Source organism: Cervus canadensis, chromosome 1, assembly GCF_019320065.1.
Source record: "Cervus canadensis isolate Bull #8, Minnesota chromosome 1, ASM1932006v1, whole genome shotgun sequence".
NCBI lineage: Eukaryota > Metazoa > Chordata > Mammalia > Artiodactyla > Cervidae > Cervus > Cervus canadensis.
Window position 1 is genome coordinate 66,181,359 of NC_057386.1, and position 26,681 is coordinate 66,208,039.

The 26,681-nt window shown below is 34.6% G+C and overlaps 1 protein-coding gene across 4 annotated transcripts in view; it reads left to right on the forward strand.

Annotated features, from left to right (window-relative positions):
- Positions 1–26,681, forward strand: part of LRBA (LPS responsive beige-like anchor protein) — a 725,807-nt gene that overhangs the window by 186,161 nt on the left and 512,965 nt on the right. For all 4 annotated transcript variants that reach the window (XM_043484720.1, XM_043484733.1, XM_043484732.1 and 1 more), the window contains exons 32-34: positions 12,929–13,007; positions 15,038–15,171; positions 22,241–22,302. In XM_043484720.1, coding sequence (XP_043340655.1) covers positions 12,929–13,007; positions 15,038–15,171; positions 22,241–22,302 — 275 coding nt within the window. The remainder of the gene's footprint in view (positions 1–12,928; positions 13,008–15,037; positions 15,172–22,240; positions 22,303–26,681) is intronic.

Sequence of the window (26,681 nt, forward strand, 5' to 3'; positions counted from 1 at the left end):
AATGCTCACAGTAGGTTAAATAAAATATTCCATGCAACACTTTACATGCTGTGTATTAGTAAATATTTGAAGTATGTATATATTTTTCATATATAAAAAGCAAGGAAATCTACACTGAAGTTACATGATTTACTGAATTTCATGAAGTTACCATGAATTACTGGAAATTTTGATTTTTGAAATTTTTAAGTTTAGTATATTTTTCAAAAATTTATCAGTAATCCTATATTATTTTTATACTTAGGAAAAATAGTTGTTGTAGAAAAACGTTTATAAGGAAACTAAAAGCTGCAATGGTAGTAGACAGCCTTGTGCTGTCTCGTTTTTTGTTTTATTAAAACATTTAAGCAAAGTAATAGACCTTAGTTTTTAGATGTTTTAGTTTATAGGAATGGAAGGTAGAGAGTTCCCATATTATACCTTCTCAGTTTTACCCCCTCTTTATTCCTGTGTCATTAATATCTTGCAGTAGTGTTGTATATGTATATATTTTTTAATCATTCATTGTCTTAGAAATTATAAAGGAAAATAAGTATAGTACTTTAGTAGCATTTCCTTCTTCTTTATTGTTCCATTATACTCTGATGTGTTTTGTTTTTTTATTTCGGAGAAGAAGCAATTTGGTGATCTATTTTGGACCAGTTATGCAGATTTCTGTTCTCTCACCTCCATCCAAAAGCCTTAAAAAGGATCAGCTGTGATTTTTCCAGATCAGCCCCCTGTTGGGAAAAAGGCAGATGTTACTAACATCTATGACACTTTCTGCCATCTTCTAAATTCAGTAATATTAATTTCTGGTAACTTCCTAGACCATATGTAGTAAGTTCAGTATTTTCATCTTATTTTGAATACAGTGCCCTTTAATTTCAGTTTATGGGACAAATTAAATAGGATCTGAGTGTTAAAAATTCGTGCAGTTTTTGTCTGACTTATTTCAATAAAGACAAAAAATGTTAAATAAAAAAATAAATAACAGTGATACAAGGGAAAGAAAAAAATTCCTGCAGTCTTCAGAAGAGATAAATAGAAAGAAAGCTGGTATATGGGTAATAATATAAATAGAAAAAGGCTGAGTTATAGGTAATATTTGATAGAAAGGGGGCTCCCCAGGTGGCACAAGTGGTAAGGAATCCACCTGCCAGGGACCCCTGAGGCAGGAAGCTCCCCTGGAGGAGGAAATGGCAACCCACTCCAGTATTCTTGCCTGGGAAAATCCCATGGACAGAGCAGCGTGGTGTGCTACAGTCAATGGGATTGCAAAGAGTCGGACACGACTGAGAACACACACGCTAGTTTGCTATTTAATATAAAAACCTTATGATAAATTTTTTTCTGAGGCCATTTTCCAGTAGTCATTATAATCTAAAATACTCACCCTGAAGAGCCATATGCAGAATTACAGAATAATTATCTGTCTTGAAGGCTGTTGTAATTGTTGGATGCTGCTGCTGTTCAGTTGCTAAATTGTGTTTGACTCTTTGCAACCCCATGGAGTGCAAGCTTCCCTGTTCTTCACCATCTCCCAGAGTTTACTCAAACTCATGTTCATTGACTTGGTGATGCCATCTGACCATGTCATCCTCTGTTGCCCCCTTCTCATCCTGCCCTCAGTCTCTCCCAGCATGAGGATCTTTCCCAGTGAGTTGGCTCTTCACATCAGGTGGCCAAAGTATTGGAGCTTCAGTGTCAGTCCTTTGAAGAAATATTTAGGGTTGATTTCCTTTAGGATTGACTGATTTGACCTTCATGCAGTCCAAGGGACTCTCAAGAGTCTTCTCCAGCACCACAATTTGACAGCAATTCTTCAGTGCTCAGTCTTCTTCATGGTCCAACTCTCACATCCATACATGACTACTGGAAAAACCATAGTGTTGACTCTATGAACCTTTGTTGGCAGATAGATGTCTCTGCTTTTTCATATGCTGTCTTAAGTTTGTCATAACTTTCCTTCCAAGGAGCAAGGGTCTTTTAATTTCATGGGTGCAGTCACCATCCACAGTGATTTTGGAGCCCAAGAAAATAAAACTTGTCACTGCTTCCACTTTCTCCCCCTTCTGTTTGCCATAAAGTGATGAAACGGATGCCATGGTTTTTTGAGTGTTGCGTTTTAAGCCAGTTTTTTCACTCTCCTCTTTCATCCTCATCAAGAGGCTCTTTAGTTCTTCTTCAGTTTCTGCCATTAGGGTATATCATCTGGATATATCTGAGGTTATTATTTCTCCCAGCAGTCTTGATTCCAACTTGTGCTTTATCCATCCTGGTGTTCCACTTGATGTACCCTGCATAGAAGTTAAATAAGTAAATAATTAGGGTGACAATATATAGCCTTGATGTACTCCTTTCCCAATTTTGAACCAGTCTGTTGTTCCATGTTCAGTTCTAACTGTTGCTTCTTGACCTTCATACAGATTTTTCAGCAGACAGTTAAGGTGGTCTGATATTCCGATCTCTTTAAGAATTTTCCACAGTTTGTTGTGATCCACACAAAGGCTTTAGTTAGTGAAGCACTTTGCATCCAAGTCATAATTTACCAGTTTCCCTCTGCTTATTTAAATTTTATAGTTTATGGTGGTAGTATTTCCTAAATAGTTCCCACTGTCTTCCATTTTGGGGTAGATTTTATAGTAGTTTCCTTTTTCTCTCTAGCTCCCATTATTTAAAAAATTAATTCATTCTGTTTTAAATCATTGTAAGTTGTTTTTATGATGGTGGTCTTTAGTTTTGTCACTTCTTTTGATATCTTTTTCCTCTTCTTTTGCCACTAGGCTCCTGTTGTCACTTATGTGGTATCTTGATTTTAGTTTGTTGCTTCTATTCCAGTCCATTGATTGCTGCCCTGAACATTATTGCTTTGATAAGAAGTCCTGTTTCTGACTCTCCTACAGCCCTGCTTTTCATGCTTTTGCCTACCGTACTTCCCTTGTCTGTTCTCTTGTCACCTGGAATCCAATCAAATAAAGAGTTATCTCTGCTGTTAATAATTTTAGTTGATAGATTTTTTTGTTTTCCTTTTGGTAGATCTCTTGATTTAAGTTATTTGCCATTAAAAAGTAGGCTATATACAATATATTCAATCTTATTATCTTTCTGGCTCAAACAGGATTTGGGGAAAATGATTTGTGAATGAATTATTATTTTGATTATGTGCTGGGCTGGGCAGTTTATTCTTGTAAATCTGAGCAAGTTAGGTATAAGTCTTGGGTTTGATCATGGATTATTTTCTTTATTTGAAAGTATAGTTAATATCTGTCCCTGTAGACAATAAATCTTTGTGCTGTGGGATGACTTCAGTTCTCAATTTTATAGCGAGTCACCAACAAAAAATGAACCATTAATATTCAATAATAGTTATTAGTTAATAAAAATATGCTGATGGTACATTAGCAAAAATGGGAATTTCCTTGGAAGAAATCATGGGAATAGAAAGCATAAAACATGAGTTTTGTACCAGAAAAGTTTAAACTGTTTGGAAATTTTGATGTAAAAATGTGATTGCTATGTTTTATGTGTGGCACAATTAAAGAGAAACTAGGACTGGATCCCAGAAGAAGAATTAGAGCTTGTCAACTTATGTGAGGTCAAAGACTTTTCTGTTAAAACATTACCTCCAAAATAATTCTGTGAAAAATAAATTTGTAAATAAATTTTAAAGCAGTGTACGTTATTCAAATGATGATCAGTGTTCAAATTTCAGAGTTTGGTTTGAATAATATTTCTTAGCTCTTGTAGCATTTTATTAGCAAAAACATTTAATATAATAATGACAGATCTTTCATAGTAAGTTGTAAAAGATTCACCAGGGAACAAAGTATACCCTTTGTGTATGCATATTTTTTTATAAAGAACACTAAAAGGGAAAATAGAGGTTTTTAGAAATATATCAAAATTTATAGATTTTCAAGTTACTCATCAGTAAAGGTTTAATCGCCCAGACTGCGTGTTAAGATGCAGTTACGCTTTATTTAAATATCCTGTGGTATTTTTCAAATTTGTGTGATTGCAAAGCATAAATGATTAAAACAGAATTGAAGTAAGCTCAATGAAGGATCTAAATGAATTGCTCTTAAGTACTTTAAGTGCTGAGTGTTTGCTAATTTGCAAAATTCAATAATCATACCTTTATTAGAATATTAGGCTCTATATTCTTTTTATCAGAGCCATGCATATTATTGATATTAATTAGAATGTTTATTTTTACTGTCAAAGAAAAATACTTGGTTCTTCACTTTTTATAATGTTTGACCCAAGAGGCTTATCTTTACTTATTCAATAAAAGTTTCTTTTTTTAATGAAGAGTTTAAACTGTCATGTAGACTGTCCCTCCTTGAACCGGTCTGGAATGGGTGGTGAGGGAGAGAGGGAGAAAAGGAGAGAGTGCAGTTGAAAAATATAGTGTTTAGGGATTAAATATTGGCATTTGTTTTAATGAGACTTTATTGCAAAGGACATTATTTATGTAGACCCTTAGGGACCTTGAGTAAACAATTGGCTATTCTCTGGATAGATGCTAGACAGATGATCTATTTACATTTTCCTTTTTGTTCTTTTGAGTGTCTGGAAAAATGTCAGTTTGAAGGAGACAGTTTGTCAGTGTACGGATTAGGAAAAGATAAGTCAGTAGCATTTCACAGGTTGGAAGTAGCTTTTGAATTTACATGTGTGATCACTTGTTGAAAATATTTATTTTTATTGTTTAATTAGTTTAAAACAAATTTGTCGTATATTTATGATTAATCTGAGCTGAAAAAATGCAGAATGTATTTGGAAGTTACATTTTTCTGTCTAGTAGGAATGAAGGACACCTGGTGTGAATTTTGTGTTTTTTTTTTTCTTTTTCTTAAAACTGTTGCTGATTGATTCATTTATCTTTCTCCATAATGTGTCTTCTTGTGATTTAAAAAGGTTAAAGAAAATCCCTTTCTGCTATAGATCACAGTAAAAAATGTAGGTTTGAAAATTGATATTATTTCTAGGGTAGTATCAAGGAATTATTTGTGTTACTTTTATTTTTTTGAGCCCTCAATGCTCCTTGTTTATTGCAAATTTTGATATATATATTTCAGCTTATTAAAATTAGATTCATTTTGGACAGTTAAAGCTAATGTTTTAAACTACTTTGTGAATTTTATACATTTTCTTGAGATTTTTACTTCTATCTCTATTTTTAACTAGATTGAACCTTCTATGTTCCTTTTTGTCAACTTCAGAAAAGCTCAAGAAAAGATGCCAATTAGTCCTTTTAGAGAAAATGTCCAACATAGTCTAAATAAAGATGGTCTTTAAAAACAATCACTAAAAACAAAGCTCAGAAATATTTCATTAATCACTGGTAGCAGAAGTCAGTGGCCAACCACGATTCAATGGTCATATTGCTCTCAGGAATCTAGAAAATCGCAGGTGTGATTAACTGAGTGTAATAACAGTGTTTGGTCTTTGAAGCACTAAATGAGGGTTATGTGGGAATAGAAGGATTGGTCCTGACAGAAATAAAAATTTTCAATTTCACCTTATCTTGCATTCCAGTTTGAAATTTTATTTTCAGAATGCAAGACTGGAAATCATTTGGCAGTGAAAATATGGGAATTGATACATGTACTTTAAAAAATTTGTCAGTATGAAAAAAATGTGTACTTTAACTTCATTTTAAAATCAATCCTATGCATTAAGATAGATTCTGTTCAGTTTATTAGTTTTTTATGTAATGATAGCTCTTTCTTGAGCAGGGTGGTAAGTATGGCAGAAAGGTCAGCAAGAAACTGTAATCTTAATAAAAAGAAAAGTCAGCTCTAATTATCAATGGAAGGGGGAGGAAATGTGTTGTGGAGAAGAGAGATTCACTCTGGATTAGTTCATCTTGTAGGAGTATGCTCAGACTGAGAGCGAGGCTGGGTGATTATCCAGAGGGTAACTGTGGGAAGATTGCTGAAGTACCTGCTCTCCAATAAAATAGTCCACATTTCCAAATGTTTCTGTTTGGCTGAGACCTGTAATCACAACTGCTGATTATTGATCAAATTCTGCCTAAAGACCAATCATGTTTCTCAGAAGGTCAAGTTACCCCAGATCTTTACTATTTCTTAATTAGTTAAATCTACAAAACCCCTGATTAGAGCCTTGGTTTGTTTTTCTATACCCAGAATTAACTTTGCCTTAGTTGAGTGAGCAAGCTGCATCAAAGTGCCTGGATAAATTGAAGTAATCCAGGAAGTCTTGGGAATGGTGTGAGGCAGTGACAGGCTGTGGAGGACAGTGGCTAGATTTACCAAATGTTTATGGCTGTGTGTTTTTTTATACCAGTCTGATAAATGAAACTGTTGGCAATCTACTTTTTATAGCAGTGAGATCTGGGATTGGGTTCTAGATTTTTCAAAAGAATTTACCTTTCATCTTAAGTTTGTATGGGGAAATTTGTAAAGGTACTTCGTTTTATAAGCTTCATCTCATTTAAGTTACCTGTGCTTAATGTCACATGAATAATCATTGAGAAATTTGGGTGTCTTGTCAACCTCAAGTACAGACTAAAGGGAAACATGATAAGTTCCTTTCAGTATTTTAAAGGTGATCCTAGAATAGAAGAGTAGGAGGGGAAACTGTCAGTGTATGTTTGCTGCGGTATAGGTTCTCAGTATTTAGTCCTTGAAATAATCCTGTGACGTCAGTATCACTGTTCATTTTGTAGATGAGGTGAGGAAAGCAGGGAGAGCTTAAGTAACTTTGCCCAAGGCCACACAGTGAGCGACAGAGTCCTTTCTCTTTGCCCTCAACATGTGTCCTGTAACCTCTAAAGGGTACTTGTTATCAAACAAACTGACCTTACATTGATAGAGCTAGGATTCAATTTGAAAATGCTTTGGTTGTGGGTGGCTGATGAGTGGAATCATAAAGAACAAGATTCCAATAAAAATACTCAAAAGATCAGAACAATCTATTATGTTTCCTGTTTTGTTTCCTGTCAATTGGGAAAAATACATTCAATTTTATTAATAATCGAAGAAGTGGGGATTACTTTTTCTTTCTTTAGGGCAATTTGACAGTGTGTGCAAGTGAAAGTCACTCAGTTGTGTCCAACTTTTTGTGACCCCATGGACTGTAGCCTTCAAGGCTCCTCTGTCCGTGGAATTCTTCGGGCAAGAATATTGGAGTGGGTAGCCTTTCCCTTCTCCAAGGGATCTTCCCAACCCAGGGATTGAACCCAGGTCTCCTGTGTTGCAGGCAAATTCTTTACCATCTGAGCCACCAGGGGAGCCCAAGAATACTGGAGTGGGTAGTGTATCCCTTTCTCCAGGGGATCTTCCCAACCCAGGGTTCAAATGGAGGTCTTCTGCATTATGGGTGGATTCTTTACCAGCTGAGCTACCAGGGAAGCCAGTGTGTATCAACAGTTAAACTTCGGGCTTATTGACTTCAGGAAGTTACTTCAAGGATATAAAGGAGTGCATATAGATTTATATAAGCATATACAAAACATTGTTTATTGTAAAATGTTGGGAACAACCAAATGAGTGTCCCTGAATTTGGGTTGATCTGATATTTCCTTTTGATTAAAATAATTATATTTCTCTGGAAGGACTGTTCTGAGACAGAGAAGGAAAGAATCTAATCATATGGTGCACAATTTTGATCTGTTAAAATGCTTGACAGTGACCACTTTCATCACTTGATTAAAGTATAACTGCCAGGTTTCTTTTTTTTTTTTTTTAAATAAAAAGTTTTATTGGAGAAAAATAGAACCACCACGTACACAGGGAAAAGAGCACAAAAATTCAACTGATACAGAACTGAAAGTCACAACTACCCAATGTTGTTTGCGATTACTTTTCAATTTCTTAAATGGCTTCCATCAATTTTTTAAATAGCCTTGCCAATTTTCAGCTGAAATAGAATCAAGTTTTCAAAAAATTAAGAGCCTCAGCGAAGGGACCGGCTTTTAAGATAACAAAGGTGACACCAAGAGTCTCCTAATAGGACCAATTCTAGTGAAAAATTCCTGAAGCACATAACTACTGAGTCTGGTAGAACAGTAGCTCAGAGACCATCAGGGATTAGTTAGAACACTGACTCAGACGGTCGAGTAGGCAGAGAGGGCAAACAAAAAAGCTGCATTTCCCTGTCAGATGAGTTCACATAAGAAAACCAAGGAGGTGCTAAGAAAATACAGGCAATGGCTGCTCAAAATAATTAAGAAGGCATGCTAAATACCACATATTATTAGACAACAGTGTGTAAAGTGATGCAATTAGAAAACAGGCAACTTAAAAAAATATGGTCACAGGTCTTTGAGAACTCAAGAAGACAATCAATAGCAAACACTGGAGCTGACAGTCTTCTTAGCTGAGGGTTGAAAGTGAAAGTGAAAGTGAAGTTGCTCAGTCATATCCGACTCTTTGCGACCCCGTGGACTGTAGCCCACCAGGCTCCTCCGTCCATGGGATTCTCCAGGCAAGAATACTGGAGTGGGTTGCCATTTCCTTCTCCAACTGCCAGGTTTCTATATTGTAGAGTTGCAATTAATAACTGTTTTGTCGAGATATACTTTGAAATCCTTTAAATATCCTGTTTTCCAGATTGTTAATTTTATCAGTTTTATCAGTATGGCTTCATGGCTTCCTGTTTCATTGGGTGTGTTATAATCAGTTCCTGTTGTTATTGTCACGTTCAGATCGTCTTCATCTTGGTAGGTGCGAGTCCCTTTATGCTGGCTCCTTTGCCACTGTGACGTATCCTGTCATTCCTTGGACAATTCCTTGCCTTCTAAAAAACAATAGTAGATGTTTCAAGTTCATTTTGTGCTTTTCTTCCACAGATACTAAGTTAACTGTTTCTGGTTTGTTTATATAGTGGGGTATAGTACTTAAAAGCCACGGTGCATACAGTCAGGCGTTAGATGCTCTCAGGTCCTCTCAGTGGTCAGGTTAGGGACTGTGCTAAATAGATATGTATGTTAATAAGAGTATGTATCTGATATACAGGCATATCTTGGAGACCACTGCAATAAGGTGAGTATCACAAAGTGAGTCACATGAATTTTTTGTCTCCCAGTGCATATAAAAGTTATTTACACTATCCCTATAGCATTATGTCTAAAAATACCATGTGTATACCTTAATTTAAACTAATTTATTATTAAAAGTGCTAACCATAACTGAAGCCTTCAGTCATGATAGTTTTGCAGTAATAACATCAGAGATCACTGATTACAGATCACCATAATAAATATAATAATAAAAAGAAAAAAAGTTTGAAATATGAGAATCACCAAAATGTGGGTGCTTAGATGTGATGTGAACAATTATCATTGGAGAAATGGTGTCCATACACTTGCTTGACACAGAGTTGCCACAGACCTTCAATTTGTAAAAAACACAATTTGTAAAAGAATGCAGTACTGTGCTTCACTTTACTGTGGTTTTCAGATATAGTGTGGTTTAAATATATTTTTAAAAATTAAAATAAATTTTGTAACAGATTGAAAGTATGTTGTAACCCTATGGTGTCAAATGGATTTTTATGCACTGGGAAACCAAAAAACTTACTTTGTTGTGATATTTACTTTATTGCTGTGGTATGGACCTGAACGCAAAATATCTCCAAGGCATACGTGTCCTCTATGATATGCTTATATTTTACAACTGTTTTTCCTCTAGTTTATATAATCTTGAGGTTGTAGATTGTCAAAACAATGAACTCAGAGTTACTGCATTCCTCCTCCTTTAGTCATTTACCAAATTACAGATTTGATTCTGTTGCTTTCCTGATTTTATCTAGCTTTCTCACAATTAGGTCTCAACTTCTGGTTAACTACTTGTTAAGATACCTTTGTAAAATTCATTGATTTAAGAGATGTTTTCATGTGGAAGAATGTGCATCTTACCATGATGAAATAGATTGTTATGGAAAATAATTCTTACTTAGAGATTTCTTAAATTCTGTTTCTTTTAAAATAAGCCCACGATTCCTATCTTTTCTCTGATGACATCATCTGAAGTCTGTATCAGTGTCCTCCAATCAAGATCCTAGTAATAAACCTTTGTTTGAATAAATTAATTCAGTGAGGGAGAATGTACACAATGAGAAAACTTGGGATGTCTCCGGGAAAACGATTTATTAAAGGGTTTGAGTTTGTATGTAAGTGTAGAGAACAGTCCAGAAGGATATGTTTCCAAACTGCCGATAGTGGCTGCCTTTGGAAAAGGACTGGGACTAGGAGGGCTTGTACAGAACATTTCTGAATGTAAAAATCAGGATGTATCCATGCATTGGGTAAATATAATTGGGGAAAAAAATGATAATTTGAGGGCAGGGTTATGGAAATGGGCCTTTCTTCTGAATTAGGTACTGTCAGGAAGCATGGGTAATTCTGTGATTTTAGATACCTTAGTTAAATCTTATCTAGACTCGTGGAAGACTTGATGGAGGCTAAAGCTCTAATTAGTAAAGAAATAGCAGGCTTTCATATTAGAGTTTGGGATGTTTGACCATCTTTGTTACTTGACCGGAATTCATGTTTTGGTCTTTTGGGACATGATTACAGAGTGGTATTTCATGTTGGTTCATTATGGTCATGACATGGCATTGTTTGATGTTGCTGTTCAATGAAATTGTTCACAGTCAGCGAGAGAACACCATGACCTAGTTGTAGGTTCTAAAGCCAGCCCTTGACCACACCAGGGCCTAGTTGACATTACAGGGCCAGCTCCCAAATGTCAAAGAGGCTGCTTTTCTACCTTCTCACCTGTTTCTGCCATCTTTTTTTCTACATGCTAGATGGAAATTTCTTCTTCTGTTTCTCTCTTATCTGTCTTTCTGTCCACACCAGTTTGTCTGCAGCAGATCTTTGATAGTGCATCCTGATAGATTGCAAAGTTCTTCAAGCCTCTCTTCCCTCCTTGTGTGTAAGCTTTGCATCTTTGTTTCATTTGCTTCAGTATGTCTGTTGCCTTTCTTGGTCCATCCCTCTATAGAATTGTGATGGGATTTCAGTCTGCTCTGATACTAACTTGGCGTCCTTTTAAGACATTGTTTTTAGAAATGGAAATTTTACTTCCTGGACTGCCAGTGCAAGCAAAATATGTACATCTCCTGTACGTATACCCTCCACGTTGTTAGGATACCATCCCAGTTGAGTTCCAGTGACTCTTGCAATCCCTGTGTTGGAGAGCGGCATTTAACACTGTGTTTGTCCTCTCTTTTCTTCTTTCACCCTATTACCAGTCTTAGAAAATGACCCTTCTGTTTCTTCAGGTCGTCCTCCTAGCTTAAATTAAATGCTTTTCTATCTCATATATTCTGATTCTTAAATGGGAATTTTATTTTTCCCCTACGTTTATGAACTTTTTAGAACTCTCCAAAGCCTCAGTAAATTATCATACAAATTAGTCTTCTGGACTTTTTCATAATTTCCTATACTGTGTGTTGTCCATTCTTTGACTCTGTCAGAGTTAATTTCCTGCTATTTATTTTTCTCTTGCCAAGTAAAATTTATAAGCACAGTTATTTTTGGAAAACATGAAGAGTTAGCTCTTGTATAGGGCAGGATAGTGTGAACAGTTTGTACTCTAAGAGAGTGAGTTGGCCATTGAACAATACAGATAAACAAAAATAAGGATATCTGGGAGTGTTCATTGGAGAGTAAAATTAGATCACATGATGGAAATTAATTTTATATAGTAGTTTGAACAAAGATAGGGGCATAAAATTATAGGAAATGGAGAGGGAATTATATACCAGGTGGGAAAAATGACCTGCTAAAATTTGGGAGATGGTTTGATTAAGGGAACGATTTCTGCAATTATAAATTGAGAACCTTCTATGGAGTTACTTTATCTAGGTGTTTCAGAGAGATGGATGAAAAAGATGAGATCTCTGCTTTCAAAAAGATTAGTATACGAGGGAAAAGGACATTTAAAAAATCAATTGAAATACAGTATGACAAACACAACATCAGGCTATGTCCTAATTACAGTGAGGACACCCATGAGGGAGTGTGTGTTCTACTTGCATCACTTAAGAAAGAGTTCTCAGTTGGTCATTGCATGATGTTTGCTGAACTAGACTCAGAAGCATTTAAAGTATAGAGCAGAAGTTATTTAGTGACTGCATAGAGACAGTTTTCATGGTAATGAGGCATACCTATTTAAGGTAAATTTGGAATTACTGGTTTCTCCTTTTTGCTTCCATTTTAAGAAGTTTCTACTTGTGTATGTCCTTTGCTATTTGGTGTTGAACTGAATGAATCATGATCCCAATTGAGTGATTTAGAATTTTCTATTACTTCTTCAGCTGATGGTTGCAAAGACTCCTTTATGTGATAATTATACATTAAATGATTCAAGAAAAACCTTGCTAATTGATAGATTTTAATGTTATCCAAATTATGCTGTTGTTTAGTCTCTAAGTCATGTCCAGTTCTCTTATAACCCCATGGACTGTAGCCCGCCAGGCTCCTCTGTCCATGGGATTTCCCAGGCAAGAATACTGGAGAGGTTTGCTGTTTCCTTCTCCAAGGGATCTTCCCTACCCAGGGATCAAACCCACATCTCCCGCATTGCAGGCAGATTCTTTACCAATGAGCCACGAGGGAAGTCCCATCAAATTATAATAGCCATTAAAAATGTAGTGGGTGTGTGCGTGCTCAGTCATGTTGGATTCTTTGCAACCCCATAGGCTGTAGCCCTCCAGACTTGTTTGTCCATGTGATTTTCCAGGCAAGAATACTGGAGTGGGTTGCCATTTCCTTCTCCAGGGGATCTTCCTGACTCAGGGATTGAACCTGCATCTCTTGCCTCTCCTGCATTGGCAGGCAGGTTCTTTACTAACTGTGGTATCTGGCAAAATGCAATATAGTATTTTTTTGTGTGTGATTTGGTATCAAGATAGCTTTTTTGTTTGAACTCTTATTCATCCCATAAATGGTTATTTTCTCTTATAGGTGGTAGATCATCTAATGCAAAATTACCTGCAGTTCCAACAGTTGGTTCAGTTTCACAAGACCAAGTTTCAAATATGAGGTATTCAAGCTATTAATTTGGATATTTGTGATTTATTCCTTTTGATAACTCTTAAAATATCTAGCTATAATTTTTTTAATTTACTTTTTTTTCAAAATGACATTTAGAGGCTTGGGAATATTTTAGAAGTTATTTCTGAAAGAAGATGAGGTGTAAAAGTTTCCTGAGAAGTAGCTATTTGTGATCAATAAATGCTGAATGGATAACATATTTAATTTCACAGGTAGTTAGTAACTTATGGCTTACATTTCATATAATTGTAGATTGAACATTTGGAATTCATTGTTCTTCTTCCCTAGAAATGCTGAAATAAGTTTATGTTGATATTGAATTATAGATAGATTTTTACTGTCTGTTATCTTGTCTAGTTAGGAATATGTGTTTCAAGTTCTCATTTGGAAGGCTGTGAATATATTTCACCACTAGAGCCTTTGTGGCTAGAGTTCTTGATATATGCCTTACCACAGTCGGAAAATGCATAGCATTTTACAAGTAAAGTTACTTGGGTGCTACAAGTGTAGGCTCATAACTGTGATGTCATCCGGGGATAAGAGGCTCCATGAGATCAATAGAGAGAAATAGTATTATGTGGAGCACCTGGGAAGAGATGGTTGTTGACCACAGAAGTTTCCAGCAGCTTACCTGTTGATAATTTCAGTAGCATCTCTTGTTGCTAGTATAAATAGGAAGTACTCTTTGTAGGAACAATAAATAAGTAGTGACTATTTGTATACATGTTTGGTTCATAAGTTAGAAAATGAAATTCCTGAAATGCACAGGGGACTTCTTTTTTTAACTCATTCAGTTCAGTTCAGTTCAGTCGCTCAGTCATGTCCGACTCTCTGCGACCCCATGAACCACAGCACGCCAGGCCTCCTTGTCCGTCACCAACTCCCGGAGTTCACCCAGACTCACGTCCATTGAGTCGGTGATGCCATCCAACCATCTCATCCTCTGTCGTCCCCTTCTCCTCCTGCCTTCAATCTTTCTCAGCATCAGGGTCTTTTCAGTGAGTCAGCTCTTTGCATCAGGTGGCCAGAGTATTGGAGTTTTAGCATCAGTCCTTCCAATGAACACCCAGGACTGATCTCCTTCAGGATGGAATGGTTAGATCTCCTTGCAGTCCAAGGGACTCTCAAGAGTCTTCTCCAACACCACAGTTCAAAAGCATCAATTCTTCGGCGCTCAGCTTTCTTTATAGTTCAACTCTCACATCCATACATGACTACTGGAAAAACCATAGCCTTGACTAGACAGACCTTTGTTGACCAAGTCATGTCTTTGCTTTTTAATATACTGTCTAGGTTGGTCATTTAACTCATTAAATATTATATATATATACAGTTGGATATGGATTGAACCAACCGCAGATTGAAAATATTGAAAAAAATTTTCTAGTAAGTTCCAAAAAGCCAAACTTGAGTTTGCCTCACATGGCATCTGTGTATATATGTGTATGTGTGGGTATATGTATGTATCTCTCTCTATATATATATGCATAGTCATGGTCAATAGAAAATTAGATAAAAGATTGATAAACTTTGATAAAAGATTTGATAAAAAATTTTCCATAAAGTTCCAAAAAGCAAAACTTGAATTTGCCTCACATTGGCAACTATTTATGTATAAACACATATACACACACACATATATGCACACACACAGGATTGCATATATATATATGTGCATGGTCATGGTCAATAGAAAATCTGATTGAAGATTGTTAAATTTTGATAAAAAAGTTTTTTTGGTTGTCAGGGGGCTAAAATCAAGTGCTCTCTACTAGCCTGTTAAGACTTGTAATAAGAGCTAATGTTTGGAATGGTTGTTAGCCAGGTTGTTTGTGAGGACTAGGGGTGGCAATGTACAATAGGATAGAAATGGATATTCCAGGCAGAAGGAATGATATACATAGCTATAATGAGTCATTAGATGATTTTCAGTTTTTCATGTAATTTTACATTTTTACAGAAACTCATTTTAAAAATTAAAAAATTGATCAACAATAATTAATAACATCTTTCCATTAGCATTACAGAGAGACTCGAACATGCTTTGGAAAAGGCAGCTCCTCTTCTGCGAGAGATATTTGTAGATTTTGCACCTTTTCTTTCTCGGACACTTTTGGGTAGCCATGGACAAGAACTGCTTATAGAAGGAACAAGTAAGTCATTTTTCTTTCTTCACGTATGTATTTAAATTTCAGGGTTTAAAACTGAAATGAATAATAAAAGAGGCATGAGATTTTATTGTTTTCAGCCTTTGACAAGGCTTCTCATGGAATCTGTATATATCTTTTAAAGAATATAGCATGGCTGATATTCTAAATTTTCAAGGTTTTTTTAATCACTGATTTGAATGCAGCAGGTTTCTTACTGTGTGTTTTGGGGAACAATAAAGGAAAGAAAATGTATTGAATGCAAGTAATACATGTTTAATACATTAAAATTAACCATGAAAGTTGAGAATTCGAGAGACTAGTGTTAACAGCAATAAGTGGTGTATTTGCCTGAGATTTTACCTGAATTTAAGATCTATATAAACAACAGTGTATTGCCACATGTTATGAAATTGAGGATTGCATTATTAGTCTTTACTAGTGGAGTTCTGTTTTACGAATAAAGAGAAAAAGCAATAGTAATTTCTCTCTCTTGCTTGTATCATACCTAGATTACTTGATCTTTTCTAGGTAGGGTACTTTGAGATTCTGTCAAACTAGATAGTGTGCAGAAGTAAATTGCTGTGCAGATTGAAAACCATCCATTTATGGAATGGATGGAGAGGTATTGGGGCTTTTCTTTTCTCTTTTTTTAAAAGCATGAAGCACTTGTGAGATTAAGTGTTTTTTTAATATTCAAGAAGCTAACTCAACCAAGTGAAAGTTGACTTACCCTGAATTTCTCAGACAATAGAAATAAGTTCAATAGAGATCAGCTTTTCAAACAATTAGATTTATTATTTGAGCTTAACAGACTGGCTTCAAAACACCAATCTTCATTCCCATAGCTAACATTTTTTAAAGGAGAAGCTAGAGGACTTTCATCAATGATAATGTCAAATTGATCTTTTCATTCAAAGCTGTTTGGAGTATTTGTTCACTAAATCTGGCTTGTCTGTATCCAGGTTTGCTGTTTTATGGATAAGACATGTATTCTTGTAAAGCTGAAAAATCATGGGAAAGCACAATAGTATCTTTAAATATCAACTTACAGCTTTAGTTATCATGACTTTTTGTTGGGCAGTCAGTCACTAGGTTATCTATGGAATTTCTTAAAACTTGTGAAAAAACCCCTCTTTTAATGAAAGTTATAGATAGGTTAATAATTCAAGATATCCTTATTTGAGTGTTAACTATGGGATATCAGCACTTTATTTGGCTCTTAAAACATCTATCTATAAGAAATAGTTATTAGCTAATGAAATAATTTCATCTTCATCCCTGCTGTAAGTATGTATTGGGTTGGTGATGATTGATATCATTTCCATATAGTCAAGGAGTAGTATTGAATTTATGTGGGAAAAAAGTTCAGGTTTTAGAAACATTGAACCAAATTTGGGGTAGAACTTTACTGTATCTGCTGAAGGATATAATTATTTAGCCAAGAACTGTTTGACATAATGAAGTAATAAAATCTGAAAGGAAGTGAATTTATAACATTGAAGAAATTCACCCTAATTTATGCTTCATATATCAAACATTTATTATTAAAGTGATATGACTACTTGTTAATTATATTTCATTTTATAATGCTAAAATGATTGTATTAATTATAGCCTTTCAGTATAGCAATACATTTTTGCTGTTTAGTTGATCTTTGAAGTTTATAATAGATCTAGCACAATAGGATCTTCTTAGATACTCAGAAGTACTAAACTTGACAATTCTAGTCCTTGAACAAAATTTAATTTAGAATCAATTTGTTATTGATAAATTCTGATAATGTGATAAAAAGGAAGATGATATACTTTTGATCATCTATAAAAAATAACTAGATCATTGCCTACTCACTGGATTGTGTTCATAAAAATAACAAATAGATCTAAGAGTTTTATATAGCAAATATATTTTAAGTTGTGAGGAATCCTTTGGGTGGTAATTTTATGCATTGTAAAACAGAGAAGTTTTGAGGGGGAGGTTATTGCAGCATAGTTCTAGTGAAAAAGTTTTGAACTAAAAATGTCAGGAGAAGGGATATATCTGGTGGTCCAGCAGTTAAGACTCCCTGCTTCCACTACAGAGTTTGATCCCAGGTTGGAGAAGTAAGAACCCACATGCTGTGTGGTGTGGCCATTAAAAAAAAGGCAGGTGCCTGCAGTCCCTGTTGGTCACTAGCTGTGTGACCAGGTACTTGAAACCTTATTACTTTAAAATTTTTAAATTATTTTTATTAATAATTTTAATGAACATTTAAAATATTTACAAAGTACGAGTTGCAATATTTATATAGTTCCTATTGCTGACTACCTGTACCATCTTTGTTTTGCCATAACTGTTACATCTACCTCACTTTTGTTTTCCTTTAGTCGTTAAAACAACCACAGACATCATGTAATTTCACCTCTAAATAATTAATAACTCATGTAAAAAAAATACTTTCTCACATAATAATTATTTCTCTTATACCCAGTAATATTAATAATAATTCTATAGTGTCCTTTAATACTCAGCCCATATTCATCTTTACTTAAAAGATATTTTTATATAATTGATTTTCTTCCAGTTAAGATCCAAGAAAATCATTTTTTTTCATTTGATATGTCTCTTAAATCCATGCTAGTGTCAAATAGTTTCCCAGTATTCCTTGGATTTTGTGTTATTGACTTGCTGCAGAAGTAGGACTGGTGGTTCTGTGGAGTGTTTCCGTATTTTGGGACTCTGTGGCTATTCTTGGTGATGTCATTTAACAGTCTCTCTAGTCTGTGTGTTTTCCAATGGCTTGAAGTTTAATTAGATGTGATAATTCATGTTGTATCATGCCTAGAGTCGCATATTTCTGATTGGCTCAATTTTAGTAGTATTAATGCCCCTTTTCAAAAACCCTTTGTAAGATTGATGTTTTATTACTTTTATTGTTTTTAAAGAAGTCTTCCGAAAACAAAAAGATGATTACTTGTAAATAAAGTTTGTTCTATCTGACAATTACCTTAAATGATTTCATTTGGCTTTTTTTTATGAGCCTTTTGTGATCTTTATTTTCCTGTATGTTAAAACATTTTGCTAATTATCATTACTCATCAGTTATTTCTAATTCTGCTAAGCACTAAAACAGTAAAAAAACAAGAATATTAGAACTGTTCCCAGCATCAGGGTGAACTAGGAAACCAAATCATCAATCTTGGATCACTCTCTGTTTTCTTACTATGTTGCCAAAGTATTGCATTGTGTTTTAAGAAGATATAAACTTGTTTTCTCAATTGGATTAAAAGCTGGTATTTGGGGAGGGCAAAAACATCTTAGGTATTACAGTTGTTTTTGACTTTCCAATAGACCACAGTACATCTGGGGCTTCCCCTGTGGCTCAGCTGGTAAAGAGGCCACCTGCATTGTGGGAGACCTGGCTTCGATCCCTGGTTGGGAAGATCCCCTGGAGTAGGGAAAGGCTACCCACTCCAGTATTCTGGCCTGGAGAATTTAATGGACTGTTGTCCATGGGGTTGCAAAGAGCTGGACATGACTGAGTGACTTTCACTTTCACAGTACATCTGTATAGTTTATTTTTAGGATTAAAATTTCGTAGGGTCACAATTAAGAAAAAATGGTATGAAATGCTCTTTAGGCTCTTCAAAAATTATTGAGAAATATTGGTATAAAAGAAGTCTGTGGATACCAGCTTTGTGTCTTACTTTTAGCTTTCACTGAATATAGTTAAGTCAGAATTTTCTATTTTCTGCCCAGAATGGTGAGGTTGAAAAAAAATTGATAGGAGAAGACATTTTATAAGTACTGGACCATCTGTGGCTGAATTTGAAGAGACAGGGAGCAGTATTCATAATTTTTATCAAACTCAAGACTTCATTAGTGCATAGTATATTTCTGTGGACAAAAAAGAAATTGATTTTCTCAGCATCATTTCATTCAACAGGAACAATTTAATTCTACAAAATTCATACAATGTTTTGTGACAGAAACCTGGAACATCTCATTTTGCTAAAAAGGCCTGTGGCAGTGTCCATCCCCTGCTGGTGATGGCGTGCACAGCAGCCTGCCTGGTGCAATTTCTAAGTGACTAGCTACTGAAGCGGGTTTGTACCCAAGGGCGATCGGAAGGAACCGTTCACGTAGAGGTGAAAAAATTCAGTTGATTGATCATTCTAAATGGTGTTCGTAACCTAAAGATGAAAATGTTTCGGAATTCTAGAAGAGAGAAAGTGACCTTGCAAAATTCAACCTTCCTAGAATATTGCATTTGACGATGTTAGTTCAAAAAGGAGGGCGAGAGGAAACGAAAGGTAAAACATATTACTTAAATGCAGGGGAAAAAAGGGCCAGGATTAATAATCAAGTTGCACCTATTAGAAGTTTATTTGAAATTATAATTAATTTTTGTAAGATGAATATCACGTTTACAGATTCATGGGGAACAGTTAATTGCATCCAAATTATAGGCAAGTACTTTCAAAACCTGGAAGACGGAGAAAAACTGATTTTATGCTTAAATTATTATTAAAACTTCTAGTAATGTTTATGCCATTCCTTTATATTTGTGTAGATTAAAGTGACTTAAATAAAGGAAAAAACTGGGTTCTTGTGTTCCAGATGGTAAAGGGTCATACCTACTTTTCATGGTATACATGGGAGTTCAGATATCTCAGTGGGCTCAGGTACCGATAGCTTAATATCTGGTAATTCAGTTAATAGTTCTGAGTTTAGTAGTAAGGAAAGACAATGGTAATAGAGGTGAAGAAGCTGCAGTGGTCTTTGGTCATGAAACACCACAAGAGCATAAAACTCTTGGCGTTGGTAACTCAATATGTCTTCTTTTGAAGGGACTACAATTCTGTATCAGTGAAAAATCAAAAATAAAACCCTACGGTCAGATTATGAGTCTGGTCAGATCTCTGAACCTACAGCACCTTGTTCACCTTCTGCTGACTGGGGCAATAGTAGAATTTGTGTGCATAAAGTGAAAATTGATACTTCTGCAGCAACTTACAACTTCACCTAAGGGCTGTTTGAAGGCCTCCCTTTGGATAATTCTTGAAGTCTGAATGTAGATCTGAAGACAGATTTACTGGTTTATAAGTCATTTCTTGCTTTTTCATCTGTGCAGCCAGTGTCACGGAAAGGTAAAAATTCAGGTCAAAAAGAGATATGATTAAATTTTGCAATCTGATACCAAGTCCCTTATTGAGATTATTTCCTGTGTACTTACTCCCATGGTTTTATATTTGTGTTTGCGGTATTGATCCTCTTTAGGCATTTAAGGTATTGAAGGTCAGATGTAAACTTTCGTCTTCTGAAGCCATTTCTCATTTAAAATTTAACACACCATCCACTCTGGCCCCCTACCCATCCTTTAGAAATCTAGAAAACCTTACTCTGGTTTTCTAATCTTATTGAGAAATAAAACTGAAATAAGTAATTTTTTGACAGTATATATCCTACCATACGCTGTAGAGAGACAAAACCTATAAATCTTTCTAACTTTGGATGGCCCAAGTTCCTTTTAGTCATTATGGTTCACTATTTTAGTGGATATCAAAGGCTGAGCTAGATCAGGGCCCAAATGCTTTGCAATGAAAGGAAAGTTGGTAGGAAATCTGGTTCCTCTAGGACAGAGCAATAAGGAATAATGACCTAATTGTAGAAAGACCTAAATTTACTTGCTGAAAGTAGTGGCTTTTGAAGTTGAAATATATGAAACTTCCTTTCATGTTTTCTGAACAGTGACAGGTTTTCAGACCAGTAAAGACTGCACCAGTAATGAGAGTATTGCTGTGCCCTTCGTTTTGGCCTTGGCATTAGCCTGAGGGTGTATGCTCATCTCAGCTCTGTAGAAACTACAGTTTAGTCTACTTAAATGTCTTGCTTGCTTAATGCAACATGTAGATGTTCTGTAGCTAATTTTCATGCCAGTGCTGGCACTATTAATCATCATTTCCGTGTTACACATTTACACATTTTTTCAGATGTGGAGAAAAATGCTTCTGCCTTTTCTAAAAAGTGAAGGGAGTGAACAACCTGTTGAACTTGAATGCTGTTTATAAGGCTACAGAATGCCAACATGTGCCATTAGCAGATGTGAGGCATTATGAGTAAAGAAGGAAGGAGAAAGCACTACAGAGCAAAAAGATTAAACAAGGGGAGTAGGATGGGGTAGGATGCCCGTAAGAACTTGGTTAGAAAGAAATAAGGTAATTGTGTGGTGTGCATAAGGCCCATGGGAATTATTTAAGTTGTTGTATTTAAATTAATTTGAACTTAAACATATGTTTGCTTAGAAAAATATAGAATAAAAAATTATAATTTTTCTAATTATTACTAGCATGATAGTCATTTAGTTCTTTTATTTATTGATATTGCTTTTTATAAGATATTGGTTGTAAAATGTTCTTTGAACTAATCTTATTATGAATCAGAACTAAAGAGTTCTTTAGATATATATTAAGTATATAAAGTTCCTTCCTGAGATAGTTTTGGTGAACTTGAAACATAAATGAGAAAATGTAAGTGAATTTATTTATTAAAAAAAAATCAAGAGTGTATAACAGACAATGGCCTGCATTTCTGTTAAGGTTTAGAGTGAGGTCACAGGTCAAGGTACTAATAAGAGTGTTTGGGATGTCTGCTGCCATGAAACAAAATGGAAACTTGATTGATAGCTGGAGGGTTGAAGGGAGAGAGTGTGGTGGAGAAAGCAAAGGTCAGGGAGCCATTTCCCTTCTCTGCATGTATAACAATCAGCTCTCTCCAAAACAAAATTTAGATGATATGAGTCAATATAGCATATGTTGTGCACATTTCCATGAGTATTGTGCAGTGTCATTGTATATGAAGTGGTAATTAATGTTTTAATAATTTGAAAGCTGAAATGAAATCAGCTGCAAAAGACTGTGGTGTTTTTTATGCCAAATTTAAAGTAATCACAGAATGTTTTGTTTACTCATTAAATATGTATAGGTTTGGTTCTTAGCAATATGTTAAATTTTAAAAACCAATTTGGGCAAAGTTGTGTAAGAAATAATCCCTCGTTTGTTTTTATAAAATTAAAAACAAATTCTCTTTAATATAGGTCTGGTTTGCATGAAGTCTAGTAGTTCAGTTGTGGAGTTGGTTATGCTACTGTGTTCTCAGGTGAGTGACAAGAATAAATGCTGAATTAAGTAAATTCTCAAATGAATTCATTTTGCAAGAAAGTTAAAATTGTTGATTAGAAGTTTTTTCTATAATAGAGTTTTGAGTTTGCAGTTATAAAATAATTTCTTGGTATTACAAAAGGATTACTTCTTGTGTTTGTCACTAAGAGATAATTTTGAAGTACGTGCTGAGAGGAATTGTATATAGGTGAGTGAGAAACAGGTTTTTCAAGCCACATTTAAAAATGCTCAGATCAAATGATTTTAAGATGGCGCAATTTCTCTGCTTTGTGTATTAAGGTTATAGAAGCAGATTTATTTCTATACCTTGTAGAGTGCCACTCTGACTCCCCTGGGAATAATGGGTTTACTTCCCTTTTGTGCAGAGGTTATAAAATGAGTGATAAATAATTTTGAATTCTTGTCATTGCTAATTATTTTTGACATACACAGTAGATTTGGGAAAACATCAACAAAAATATGGCAGCCATCATAATAAGATGTAGTGAATAAATTCCTAAAACCAAGGTTGCTTTCAGTGTTCAGAAACCTTACACCTCATGTGGTAAACTCTAATGATTAAAAAAAAAAAAACAAACTTACATAAAAATCATGCATCCTGTGATTTTCCCCCCCCCCTTATTTAGCAGTTAAACAGATGAATGTTTTTTATTGAGAGTTTTCTTTGTAGTCTTTTAAAAATGATATCTTGCTGGTAGTAAATTCCCCTACTTAAAACTTTAAAATAGCCTTTATTAATAGGAAGAGTATTGGTCTAGAGGTCAAGGGTTCTGACCCATTTCAAAACCTTTGACCTTCATTTACAACTCCTCTGGTTTACTTGCCTGACGAATAAGGATAATGCAAAATTAATGTTTCTTTGCATCGATTTATTCATTTTAGTGCCTATATTGCCAAATTTATTTAGACTGTGCTGATGGACATTTCATGAATACAAATTAAAGAATCATAGAAGGTGTGAAAAATCAATACTATGCATTGTCAATAAAATGCAATAAGAACAATTACTTCTAGAGATTGCATCTAATGGATTTTTATAATGAACTTGTAAAGAGTAGTTTTGTTTGTAGTGGGCTTATTATTCTTAGATTTAGTGAGAATCATGTTTTTAATTTAATTATCTCCTTTAAAAACTCCATTTCTTTAAAAGCTGACTGGATAAAATTTCCCATTGAGTAATCTGATTTGAAATAATTGGTTGTTTATTTCTTAAATGGAAATTACCATATGCCATTCTTACATTGACATGAAATTACACTTACTTTAAGAAGCATTTGCTTCCAGTTTTATATGTATCTTCCCAGGAGTATGAATTTGTTCTTTGTAGTGTGATATTATTGTTTCATGCGTAGAGTTTGATAGTGAAGTTTCACTTTCTAGTATAGAAAATGTGAATATATTCTTCATACATGAAATTATTTCAAATATAGTATATTACACAGTTGAATGTTAGAAGCGGAAAAGGTAAAGAATGACATGTTCTAATACACCTATTTGTCATCTTTGTCATGGTGCTGTTTAATACTATTCTGATATAATGGGATATGCAGATCACTTAGAGTAAGTTGCAAAAGTCAATCTCAAAGTTTTGTTTGAATAAAACATTATTGGTTTATTTGAAGTTCTTAACTTTTTTACAACTTCTTCAGTACTTCCATTGCATCTCTATAAGATGTAGCACAGTGTGAAAAATGATGTGAAAAATGAAGCCAGAATTAGCTCCAGATGTATACAGATTGTTCTGGGGTGATAATTACATTTTTCACTTTGAATTTTCCTAATTCAAAGAGGTCAGATTGGCAATTGCAAAAGTGATTTATTTTGTTAAGAAGTGAACTGTCTTTTTTTACATGAAAGCTTTAGAGATATGAAATAGAATTTGAAGTCGACATTTTGCAGATATTGGGTGGGGATGGTTTGAGTTTGATTGATAATTTTTTTTAGTCTGAGATAGGGTGGGAAGTGAAAAGCTAGCCTCTTGCTAAAATTTTAATCAATTTTTTTAGGAAGAGATGGAGAGGATTGAGTGCCAAAGATCGAAAGATCAGGTCAAAAACTCCTTTTTAATCACATAAATAATGGGATATGCTTATGAACTTAGCATCTGCAAATTTGATTTAAAACTTTACAAATTAGTTGATGTTAATTTCATGACAGTCAGCCATCTTCTGAAAGATTTTTCTTGAAACCATTCAAAACTTATTTTCTTTCTGTAGTCTTCTTAACAGGGTGTTTAAATCTGCCATATTTTATTACAAAAGAGAATTTAGAGCCTAAATTTAAGAAATGAGGAAATGACCACATTTGGTTTGCTGTCTTTCAGACCAAACAGATCATTGTATATTTTGTTAAAGCTTCAACTAGGATATGTTTTTCAGTATCCACTCATTCATTAAAAGGTTGATTAGGCTCCATTTCATTTTTTTATCCCATTTAATTTTAGCATTTTAAGGCAAAATGTTATTATTATTTAGATTTGGAAATCTTTCTTAAATTATTCAGCATATTATTTTTCCGTTAAGTTGTGTGTGTGTGTGTTTTAAATTAGGTTTATTCCTGTGTTGAATCTCGTATAAAATCATTCAGGAAATATTTAAGCTCCAAAGCTTAATTTAAATCTTCTTTCAAATAAGTGTGTATACACTTTTTAGGAAGCTGTATACTCTCTGATGCACAGAAAAAAATTGAACAAGTTCTTAATTGTATTTCAGATTCAGTTTTTCAGAAGCATGTAACTTATTTTTGCCTAATATTTATTGTTTATGTATGTAAACCATATAAAAATCTCTATGAATTTAAGGCAAATATTAAATAAATGTTTCAGGTAATATTACTCCAGCATTGTGTAAAGTGTTTGTATCCTGCTCATTTGACATTAATATCATTTTTGAAAGAATTGACATTGCATTCAAGGCCACTTTATAAAAGCGTTGTGTTGCTCATCCTAATTCAGTCTGACATACATTCCAATAACACTACCTCCCTTCTTGGGTTTAAAGCTAAATTTATGACTCTGCATTGTGAAGTGCATCATTTAAAAATGGTTTCAACCCAAAACATCTAATAAATAAATAATGTGTATGGCTACTCAGTAGTAGACTTTCTAGACTAGAAATCATTCCATCGGATACTCAACAGTCCACTATCGGAGAGGGCTGTCAGATAAATCTTAGGGTGGCTGCATTCATGTCCTGTAAATCACAAATTATTGTCTGAGCCTTCTGCCAGGTCATCTATTCTTTTCCCATTTATCAGAAATGCATAGAGTATATAGAAAAACTAAAAGTACCAGGTAGTCTGGCCTGACATCCTATCTGATTAATTAATTAGCTGTAAAAGTTAATTTAAAATCTAGCATTAGCCTGATTTTTCTTTAATACATTTTTCATTAGAATATGTAGATTGTTGGTATTTTGGAAAATATTTCTTATGTATGGAGGTATCAGTAAAAGGTTTGGTTGTTTTTGATTTGTTTCTTCCTATATCTGAATTATTGATTTTAAAATTATGATATTCATAAGAACCAGTCATCACCACTCATATGTTCTTTACTGTCTGTTTTATATTTGAAATTTTTCCTGATTCTTCATAGTAAAACATTTCTCTTTTTCATCACTCTCCTATAATTTCTTTTCTCTGATTCTTGTTTTCTCCCTTTTGAGTTTATTCCCTCTAAATATATGATATTAATGTTGTTGCTCTTGATTTTTTTTATCTCATGAACTTTTCCTTTTTATGGTGATGAGTATTTTGAGTAAAGTAGATATTTAAAAAGAAAACCAAGCCGAGGGCGGGGCGGGGGCAGCAGCAAGCTAGGTGTACACCATGGCACACAGACATCTTCCACTCTCAGGCCTCTCTTACTGTTTGGACCTCATTTCTTATCACTTTGTTCTTACGTCCGTTCTCAAGCTATGTGAACTATTTAAAGATATCCAAATGGGCCATCATAATTCTGTGTCTTGCCCATGGTTTTTTCCTTTCCTTAGAATTTCCCTCCTTCAACTTTAGTGACTCTTAATTGTAGGTTTCTTCTTATCACTCTGAACTCATCTTCATCACCCTCTTCTCAGATCATCATATCTAGAGTTGATCTTTTTACGTCATCGTAGCACTCAGCATGCTGTGGGTTCTCAGGATACATGTGCTAATCTGCTGCTTTTTTATTGCTGTCTCCCTCTGTACTCTGGTCTCCTGTGAACCTGGGGTGCATGTGCCTAGTGTGCAGGGTAAACTGCTTCATGTACCAAGTTTGCTAGGTAAACTGTGAAGTGCGCCTAGTACCAGCTGTCCTGTCACGTGATCGCTGCTCAGTGAATGTTTATGGGATGAATAAATGACTCAGCTCCCAGCTAA